At 48.3% G+C, this 10,727-nt stretch overlaps 1 protein-coding gene and 1 long non-coding RNA gene across 2 annotated transcripts in view; one reads left to right on the top strand and one right to left on the bottom strand.

Annotated features, from left to right (window-relative positions):
• Positions 1 to 10,727, bottom strand: part of LOC118527400 (uncharacterized) — a 55,037-nt gene that overhangs the window by 7,702 nt on the left and 36,608 nt on the right. The window contains exon 2 of the long non-coding RNA XR_013448216.1: positions 472 to 609. This is a non-coding gene — a long non-coding RNA (uncharacterized LOC118527400). The remainder of the gene's footprint in view (positions 1 to 471; positions 610 to 10,727) is intronic.
• On the top strand, positions 2,193 to 8,025 carry ZNF691 (zinc finger protein 691). Its single transcript, XM_036079196.2, has 2 exons — positions 2,193 to 2,255; positions 6,546 to 8,025. Exon 2 carries the CDS (start codon positions 6,555 to 6,557, stop codon positions 7,407 to 7,409), a length of 855 nt encoding a protein of 284 aa, XP_035935089.2. The 5' UTR covers positions 2,193 to 2,255; positions 6,546 to 6,554; the 3' UTR covers positions 7,410 to 8,025.

Genomic DNA, 10,727 nt, shown 5'->3' with positions numbered 1-10,727 from the left:
CTGTCCGTTACCCTGGCCTTTTCGATTTTCCTCCTGGGATTTAGAGAGGTCCAGCTAGAAAAGTGGCAGTTTTAACCACCAATGTAGAGGCTTTTTTTCCCCATAAGACCATTATCCTAGAAGACGTGACTACTTGTGTAGCAAACAGCCTCTTAGGTGAGAGTATTGATTTCAAATAGGAAGTTGGTAGCTCCTGTGTGAGGTTAAAATAATGAACCTCATTTTTTGGCATGGATTGCAGAAAGAAGCCTACTCACTTTCAAGTCATTGCACACATGTGATCTGGCCTCTTTGTGGAAATACTGGCTGACCTCAGTTTGCAGATGCGTACACAGTTCTACCCAATAGAAACTGGATCTTTCTGTCAGAAGTTCTCTCTGTTAGTGCTTATAATAGTTAGGATCCTCCTGGGCAATATATATTTGTTATATTTATATGTATAAAGAGATTTATTATAAGGAATTGGCTCACATGATCATGGAGGCTGGCACGTCCCTAGATCCGCAGGGTTAGTCAGCAAGCTGGAGACGAAGGGGAACCAATGGCGTAGTTCCAGTTTGAAGGCTGACAAGCTTGAGACCCAGGAAGAATCAATATTTCCATACGAGCCTGAAGGTAGGGAAAAAAAGTTGATGTCCCAGGCTAAAGACTGTCAGGCAGGAAGAATTCTCTCATACTAGGGGCAGGGTTGCTTTTTGGTTCTATTCAGGCCTTCAACTGATTGGATGGGGCCCACCTACATTAGGGAGAGCAATCTGCTTTACTCGTTCTACCAATTTAAATGTTAATCTCATCCGAACACACCCTTCACAGAAACAGTCAGAATAATGTTTAACCAAATGTCTGGGCACCCTGTAGCCTGGTCAAGTTGATATATAAATGTAATTATCACAATGCATGGGTGAAATTTTTGGTTTGCTTTTGTACAGTTCTTAAATAAAATTTGATATTTGTTGTTTGGCATGATGTTATTTTCATCATGAATGAGAAGTTGTGGGGAAGGGCTTTGCACTGGTAATAGGAAAACACCTTATGGGATTGGTTTTTGAATAGCCTTGAATCCACCCAAGCAAGCTTTAACCAGTTAGAAATAAAGCCACAGTTTTATTTCTGATCTGCCTTCTCAGTATTTTATTTATATCAATTTATAAGCAATAGTGTATGTGGGGGATTTATATTTTACTCATTCATACTCAGTTTCAAACATACTTTCCAGAATATCTTAATCTTAAAAACTAATTCCCATTGTTCACACTGGCTGCACACAAGAGAATTTACCAGCAGGAAAGAGAACTGATATTTGCGGAAGCAGAAGCTTTACCTCATTTAATCCTTAAAACAGTTCTGCCAGGGATTTTACAGGGGAGGAAAATGGTGTTCCAAATGGTTGGGCGGTAGAACTGGGATTATAAATCTAGTTTATCTAGCTCTGAAGACAATATTCTTTGCTCTTTGCACTGAAATACCGTGCAGGTATGAGAATATTCTATTAGACTTTTTTTTTTTTTTTAATAAAACTTGGGGAAAAAAAAAAAAACCTTCACCCTGGATATACCTTAGAAGTCTTATTGTGCCGGCTTGATGAATGGCAGTCAGCTTTATCCAGGTAGGACGCAGAAAAATCTCTGTGCAGAAGCGTTGGGGAACCCAGAGGCAGCGCCTCATACGGGGAACGTTTAGTTTCTCTGACAAACGGATTGGGTTAGTTGATCTTTAATCTCCCTTCTAGTTCTACAATCCTTTGACGTTTAATTATAAACCTCAAGTAAAGCGCGCGAATCAAGGCTTCACGGGATGTCTACAGGATCGTCAAGTGCCACCAGCTCAAAGTAAAGAAGAAACTGAGTTCATGATTCCGTGGAGGTCATTCACGTTAGCTCTACGTATTCTACTGCTGGCCAGACCAGTGGTCCCGCACCTTGGGCTTTTAACGCGTGAACGTAGAAGGAAATCCGAGGACCTTGGAAGAGAACTCAGTCTCGGCTACTCAGTTCTAAACTTCGCAAATTCCTTCTCCGAGTCTACGCTCTTCCTCAGGACTACAACTCCCAGCAGGCCTTGCCCGAGGCCAAAGCTTATTGGCGGCCCCGCCTGGGTTTCTTGCGTTGTGGCAGCCAGTACAGCCAGTGGGAAGGAAGGATCCTCCTCAGGAACCAATCCTGGAGAGGTAGGGCGGGTCCTTTCTGGGTTCCGGCTCCGGCTCCTCCCCCGGCCCACCGAGGCGGCGCTGTCCCTGACGGAGCGGCGGGAGCGAGGTGGGTCCGGGTTGGGCCCGAGGTCGCGGGGGGAGGTGGACACGGCTTCGCGGGGAACTCTGAACGTGGCCCCCTCCCTCCCTCTGGGGAGTTAGAGGCTGTGGCTTTGCTCCCTGGATTCGGTGGGGAGTAAATGGGACCCGGTGGTCCCCTCGCCCCGACCCCTGGCCCCCGCCCCTGGCCCGCGCGGCCAGGAGGCTGCCCTAGCCCCTCCCCACAGGCCCTCCAGTTGGCCTTTCAGTCCAGGTACCCCGCCCCGGCACCGACCATACTTTGGGGGCCAGCCCCTCCCCCTCTCTCATCCCTCTCTCATCCCTCCCTCCCAAGCCATCCGGCTACTCAAAACCCAGACCTATGCTCTAGGACGCGCGTATCCTAGACTCCGCCATCGGCTTCTCCCCGCTACTCACAACCCAGCCTCTTGGGCCCCGGTCCCCTAACACCTCTGATTGCAGCCTGTGCCTCCTCTCCCCTGCCCATCTCCTGCGGGCCCTCTGACTCCTTTCGTCCCCTCTATCTGACCCGTTATGCAGCTACCCGGTACAGTTCCCTGTTCTTCAACACCTTGTCCCTGGTCTTTCTAAGCTCCTCTCTCTGCATCATCCCCCACCCCCTACCCCTTGACTTGACCCTAAAGACCCCGAACTTTGGCCCTTCAGACCACTTTCCAGCTTGGCCCCTTCACTCTAACCCAGGCCCTTGACCTTCAGCATCTGTGATCACCAGCCCTATCTTCTTGGCTATTACTTCTTAGCCCTGGCCGCTTTTCCACTGCCCCAATCCCTTCCACCCTTGGTCCTCCCTGTACCTCTGAGCCTCCTGGGAAAGCAAGCCCAATGGGCCCTTCTCTCCCCAAATCTTAGAAATGTGACATGAAAGTGCTTCTGTACTTTACCTGCCACTATGTTCTCAGTAGATAGTGGGCTCCCCATCTCTGCCAGTCCTAGTCTTGCTCACCCATCCTGCAAAGTCCTAACTCAGATACCGCCTTATCCCTGCAGCTGCTCATCCCTGATCTCTTCAGGGAGACACGCCTGTGTCATCTGAACTCGCCTGGCACTGTTCTTATTCCTTCCTCCTTCCCTTCACCGCCCCCCCACTCCAGTCTCCTATCTCCCTTCTCCCCTCCCTCCCTGTCTTCCTCCCTCCTTCTCTCCACTAGTGTCATGCTTAAAAGCCCTGGCTTTGGAGTGATGGGCATAGGTCCCAGTTCTGCCACTCACTTGCTGTGTGCCCTGGGGCAAGTTACAATTTCTCTGAGCCTCAGTTTCCTCATCTCTAAAATAAGTTGTGAAAATGAAGTGACATGATTTGCATATAGTGTTCAGTCCAGGGCCTAGCACTTAGTATGAGCTTCAAAATGTTTATTATTATTGGTTCCTGTATAATATGCCAGGTACTGTGCGAGGCATTGAGGAGTGGATACAAAGGTGACTAAGGCACAGTTCCTGACCCCCCAGAACTGAACCTTCTACACTGTATGCCAGTTTCTGGAGTTCGTGGCCTATTTCCCTGCACTGTGCCATAAATTGAGGGTAATAATCATAATCCTAAATCTTTTTGCTCTTATTTTGATCCAGCATTCGGTCCTGAGTAGAGTCAGAGCCTGGTATATTGCAGGCTGTTAGAATAACAGGATTGGATGTGAGGGGGGCCAGGTAGCCCCCTGCACAGAGAGAGGTATTGGAGCCCTAGGCGGGGTGGGCAGGGCTGGGGACTGAATGCAGATCATATCCATTGACTCAGACATTCAGAAAACATTTGAGCAGCGCCTCGTGCTGGGGAGAGATTGCCAAAATGACCCAGTCTCTGCCCTCAAATTGCTTATTAACTGCTAGTGGAAACAGATATGTGAAAAGATCATTGCAAATCACTGTAAAAGCAAGTACGTACAAGATTCTGTGGGTGCCTAAAGGGGGAAGAGTGGGCAGATTCCTGAGGAACAGTGGGGGAGACAGCCACAAATAAGCATGAAATGGGTTCTGGAGACAGGCCTGCCCTTCACTCAGCTCATTCAACGAATATTTATTAAAGATCTGCTATAAATGACTGTCACTACTTGAGGAATTTGGGTTACATTAGAAAACAAAGACCCTGTCCCTCATGGGACTTATGTTTTAGCAGGGGGAGGCAGACACTAAAAGACGTAAGAAATAAATAGAATGTTAGCAGGTGAGAAGTGCTGTGGGGCAGGAGCACTGGGAGTGTGAGAATGGGGTTGTGATTTTTAAAAGGATTGTCAGGAAACAGTAAGTATCAAAGAATAAATTGTTTCTGATGTTTACTTGCATTTTTGAAAGTGAAGCAAGCCTCCTTCATGTCTCTTACCTAGATTTTTCAAGAAACACTCTCTAACAGGGACTGGTAAACTGTAGTTCACCTCCCTTTGTTTTAAATAAAGTTTTATTGGAACACAGCCACACTCATTCCTTTATGTATTGTCTGTGGCTGCTTTTATGATAAGAGGGCAGAGTTGAGTGGTTGCAACGGAGATCCTGTGGTCCCAGACGTTTACTAAATATTTACTGCCTGGCCCTTTCCAGAAAAATTTGCCGGCCTCCACTCAAAGATTTGAGGCTCTGTCAGTACTTCACGTTTTAGGTGATATAGAGCCTCATACCACTTTTTTTTTTCTTGTACTGTTTTTTAATTAAAAAAATTTTTTTTTCTTTCCTAACAAGATCATGTAAGGGATCTTTTTCATTCTTGTAATCTGTGCAGGGCTAGGATATAGTGTCCTCCACAGTGGTCATAGCAGCCGTCATTTGCTGCATTACTCGTACGCGCCACAAGCACCCTGAGCACACTGGGGGCATCTCCTCCGCCACGGGGTCCTGCAGTATAGACAGGCGTCGCAGTGTTAGCGATGTAGGAGTTGAGGCTCAGAGGGCCTGAACGATTTGCACAGTTCTATAGTGTGTGTCACTATCAGGATCCAGCCCGAAGTGTAGTCAGTGCCCCTTTGTGACTGCTCTTGTGTGTTCCAGAAATACTTGCTGACCTGAAGGAATTCTGTCACGTTCTCCCCTCGCTGGCCTGTCACAGCCTGTGCTTCCGCCCCTCGTCTCTTGCTCGTGTCACTGCACAGCATCTGTGTGTGCCCGCCGGGCCTTCCCCGCCATTATTGCCTCAGGGTCCAGAGGAAACACCACCTACACTGGCCCGGAAGTACTTCGTCTCCTCGTTGCCTGTCCCGGGCTGTAGGAGCTCAGAGTCTGTGTCGCCCAGCAAGCATTTACTGATGTTTGCCGAAGTTGGCAGTGTGTATGTGTAGCTGTGTGTGGGGGAGAGAATGTGGTTTGTATCTGCGAGTCTTTGTAGGTGGCATGTGAGTGTGTGTGTATGTGTGTGTGTGTGATTTTGTGTGGGGTACGGATATACCTGTATGTGTGATTGTGTAGCCACGTACGTGGCTAAATGTTTGGAAGGGCTGTGTGTGTATATGTGATGTGTGTGACTGTCAGTTTCTATAAGTGTATGTGAGTGTGTGGTGTGTGTGTACGTGTCTGTGTGTGGCTGTATATGTGTGACTATGGTATGTGTGTATGGTGTGAGAACATGGTTGAGTGTGGCTGGTATGTGAGAATGGCTGTGAGTGTGTGTGTGTGTGTGTGTGTGTGTGTGTGATGTGGTGTGCATGTGGCTGTGCATGGTGTTGGAGAGTGGAAGTGGATATTGACCAATCAGCAGACATAGCCCAGTCCCTGCAGTGGGTCGTGGAGGGCCCCGATGTTAACCCTAGTTGCTAGGCTAGGCTGCGGTCTGGGGAAGGGAAGGGTGGCAGAACATTTAAGAGAATTTAAACAACTGGGAGAGCCTCAAAAATGAGAGGTTCTGTTCATTTTGAAAGCAGGCAAATGGATACTTTTAAGGAAGGTTTTTCAAAAAAGATTAAACATAAAAGGAGTTTCAGTTAGCTTAGAGTTAGGCAGAGAAATGGAATCATCCCCAACTGGAAGCTCCTTTAGCTGCACACGAATTAAGAGTCTAGACTGTCATTGTTTAGTGGTATGAAGAAAAGTGACATTATTCACATTGCACAACTATCTGTTGGGAGGGGACAAAAGTGATGCCTTCTTTTTACTCTGATGGGTAGCTTTAAATATCTGTGGAAGTTTGTCACTTGAGAGTTATTAAGTAAAGGCATTCTAAGTATTCCCGTTAATTGAGGTCATTTCTGATGGATGGTTCCATGGGGAAGGTGTACACCCCTTCAGCCAGAACAAAGTTGCCCTGTGGTGGAGCCGGACCCCAGGAATAAAGGTGTTGGCCATTTGTGTTCATTCTCAGGGTTCAGAAATGGGCAGTGAGAAGGAGCAGAATCCAGAACAGCACCTGCCTGAGGAAGGGGAATGGGGTAAGCCGTGGAGAGTGGATGACTCAGAGGGTTTTCGGATCCCAGACGGGGAGAAAGAGCACGGGCAAGAGAGCCCATCAGAGGGTCCGCAAGAGATCCATCCCAAAAAGCCGTGTCAGAAAGTCACTGTCCCCGCGGGAGAGCCCAGAGGCCCCACGGCTCACCCGAGGCCCGAGACCGATGAGAAGCCCTTCATATGTGCCCAGTGTGGGAAAACCTTCAATAATACCTCCAACCTGAGAACACACCAGCGCATCCACACGGGCGAGAAGCCTTACAAGTGTTCCGAATGTGGCAAGAGCTTCTCGAGGAGCTCCAACCGCATCCGGCACGAGCGGATCCACCTGGAAGAGAAGCACTACAAATGCCCCAAGTGTCAGGAGAGCTTCCGGCGGCGCTCGGACCTCACCACGCACCAGCAAGACCACCTGGGCAAGCGGCCGTACCGCTGTGACATCTGTGGCAAGAGCTTCAGCCAGAGCGCCACGCTGGCGGTGCACCATCGGACCCACTTGGAGCCAGCGCCCTACATCTGCTGTGAGTGCGGGAAGAGCTTCAGCAACAGCTCCAGCTTTGGCGTGCACCACCGCACGCACACAGGTGAGAGGCCCTATGAGTGCGCGGAGTGTGGGCGGACCTTCAGCGACATCTCCAACTTTGGAGCACACCAGAGGACCCACAGAGGGGAGAAGCCCTACTGGTGCACTCTGTGCGGGAAACACTTCTCCCGGAGCTCAAACCTCATCCGCCACCAGAAAACGCACATGGGAGAGCAGGCTGGGAAAGACTCCAGCTGAAGGACGATGAGGGAGAGAGGCGGAGAGACCCCAGCCTCGTGTAGGAAGATCTCTAGGATCTGCTGCTGCCCCCTTGACCTCAAGCCCTTCATCCCACTTTGGAGAATGGTTTCCTGTTGCCTCTGAAGCCAGGATCTCTGGAAAGTCCTGAGAAGGGACTCTTGAGTAAGAATCCTCGCCGCTTTCCAGGCCAATTTCTTGCCTTGGAAAGTTTGGAGGATCCAGTCTTGGCTTCATCTCCTTGGGAGGAAAGAGAAGTAGGGTAGGCTTAGCACATGCTCGTGTCATTAGGGCAACCATCCCCTGGCCTTTGAGGAAGTACCTGTGAGGTGGGCATCACTGTCTGAAGGTCCTCCAAATCGTAGGTGAACTGCTTAGGGCATATTGTGGTGGCTGTCAGTTCCCATCTGCTGTGCCCCACCTGCGCTGGGAGGAGCTGCCTTCCCAATGGAAGGGGCCTCCTCAGCCTGGAGAAGAGGTCTGGTCCTGCCTTAGGAACGAAAGGGAAGCCCTCAGGGAGCCACGATCCAGGGACCTTCACAGTCCCCCATGTTTGTGATTTGTTCCCCCACCCTAACCTGCATCTGTGATTAGCAGTAAAACCCTTCAATGAAAAGGACCTGTGTACTTATTTGGGGCATCAAGGAAGTGGGAGCTGGGGAGCTGGTTGCACTGCAGCCTCCCTGCAAGGGGGCTGGATCCCAGGAAGAATGGGTGGCTGCTCTGAAAAGCAGAGGAAAGCAGGCTGAGTCTCTGGGGCCTTTGAGGAGGAAGACAAGAGGAAAGAAGTAACACTGAGTATTCACATCTGCTGTAGAGGCTACAGGTCACATTTATATCTTTGTCTCCATGAGCTGGCACAGTAGCCCTCAAGGGAATAAGATGAGGACACAAGTGAGGAGATGTGAAGTCATACAGCAGGGGTGTGGTGGAGCCAGAGTTCACACTTGGGCCTCCCTTGATTCTGAGCTGATGCCCTTTCCATTGCTTTCACCTAGTGGCTTCAGAAGGAAGAGCCACTTGGGGGGGCTGGCCTGGGACCAAGTGAGTCCCTGGAAGTGGGAGCTAGGATGGCCTCTTGATGTGGCCCTGGACCATTTGCTCTGTGGGAAGTCAGTGCCAAGTCTGAGAACCTTTTCTCCTTTAGATTCTTGATTGGCACTTCCTTGTGCTTAGGAAGAATGATAGTGTCGGGGAGCAGGGGGTGAGGGCTGGGATGAACCCACAATGGCAGTCTTTGCCTTTAGTGGCAATAGTTTAGTTCCCAAGGCTGGGACAGCTTGGCAGGGGTCCTCCCAGCTTCCTGCCCTCCTGGTTTAGGCCTGGCTCCACATGGCGGATTTCAGTGTTTTCTGCATGGCAGTTTAATGTTCACCCAGATTTCCTCCAACAGATACAGAAGACCCCTCTCTACATCTCTTGCCAGTTGGGTCCTGCTCTTCCAGAGTGAGGGGACTTCCTCATTGTAGCTAATTGCTAGAATATGATTCTGACACCACCCATAACCTAACCTATCACATGGGATCCTGCCACCCACCCCGGAAGGGATGTGCTAGGAGCTTTATACTCATCATGTTGAATTCTCACGTAAGCCTGGGAAGTAAGAATCACCCACATATGACAGTTGGAGAAACAGGCAGACAGAAAGTGACTTACTCGAGATTACTTGGCAAGTAAATGGCAGGGTCAGGAACTGAACCTACTTCTGCCTAAATCCAAAGCCTGTATTTTTTCCAACTATAAAAGACTTCCCAAACAATTCCCTGACATATGTAGGACACTACAGTTTACAAAGCACTTTTTTAAAAAAGCTTTTATTTTAATGACCCAGTGCTCATCACAACAAGTGCACTCCTTAATCCGCTTAACCTGTTTCATCCATTCCACCGCCCCCCTTCCCTTCTGGTAACCAGTTCTCTACAGTTAAGAGTCTGTTTCTTGCTTTGTCTCTCTTTTCTTTCCCCTTAGCTCATTTGTTTTGTTTCTGAAATTCCACATATGAGTGAAATCATTATGGTATTTGTCTTTCTCCAACTGACTTATTTCACTTAGCATTATATCTCTAGCTCCATCCATGTTGTTGCGTATGGCAAGATTTCATTCTTTTTTATGACTGAATAATATTCCATTGTCTGTACACCACATCTTTATCCATTCATCAGTTGATGGACATGTGGGCTGTTTCCATAATTTGGCTGTTGTAAATAATGCTGCTATAAACAGGGGTGCATGTATCCCTTTGAATTAATGTTTTTGTATTCTACAAAGCACTTTTATTGCATATACATTTTCCTGCTCCTTGAAAATCTGCATACAAGATATTTTAAACATAAGTCACCAAACTTGCATGTATGAATTGGCACACTCCCTAATAGTTAAAGTTGCCATCAAACACCACTGAGCACCATTTCTCATGCATCTATTACCTCTGATCTCATAACTATCCTGTAAGGTGGTAGTATCCCCATTTTTGAGATAAAACAAATCTGAAAGGTTAAATGACCTGACCTAATGGCTAAGCTGTGATCCAAATCAGGTATGTGGGATTCCAAGGCCACGCTCTTCATTATATCCACTAACAAGTTAGGTCTACTGGTCCCCTGTCTGGGGAGCTTGATATCATCCTTCCAGACCTAGAGCCTTAGTGACAATTGCTGTGACTTTCTGGGAGTCTCAGCTGCCAGTAAGACCCAGGACCAATGTACTGGGCATTTGCTTTGATCTTGGGACATGACTTGCTGGCCAATGTCATTTGCCCCTTTTGACCAAGTTCATAGGCTAGGGTTTCTGTGTTGGTTCAGACCTGTGAGTCCTGACTAGTCCACTTATTCACTCTCTGACTTCCTTTTTTGTTAACCTCCCTAATTTCCTCTTTCATTCCCTTCATTTTCTGAGTGTAGGAGATTGGCACATAAACCCGGAGTTACAGTGCAGGATGATAGGTGTCATTATTGTTGTACCTAGGGTGCTCTAGGAGGGTCTTAAACTGGCCTGTATTGGACATTGGGGTCCAAAATTGAATAAGACAGTCTTTCCTGCAGGGAACTCAGAGGAAGACAAACTCCTTAGAACAGAGTATTGGGAGACCACGGGTGGGAATGGCTAATTCTTTGAAGGGAAGGAGAAGGTGAGATGATGATTGAGCCTGGTCTTGAGTGAGTAGGTGTTTACTAGGCAAAGAAGAGGAAGGTTACTTCAGATGGAAGGGAAAGCTTGGTGTTGTAAGGAACAGTGAAACATTTGACATAATCTGAGTGTCCTGTGAGGAGGAGATGAAGCTGGTAGGTAGTCAGGGACCAGATTGTGAAGGGTGTTGGA

Source organism: Halichoerus grypus, chromosome 5, assembly GCF_964656455.1.
Source record: "Halichoerus grypus chromosome 5, mHalGry1.hap1.1, whole genome shotgun sequence".
NCBI classification, from domain to species: domain Eukaryota; kingdom Metazoa; phylum Chordata; class Mammalia; order Carnivora; family Phocidae; genus Halichoerus; species Halichoerus grypus.
Note: the sequence above shows the minus strand (reverse complement) of the source record. Positions and strands in the feature narration are given on the sequence as shown.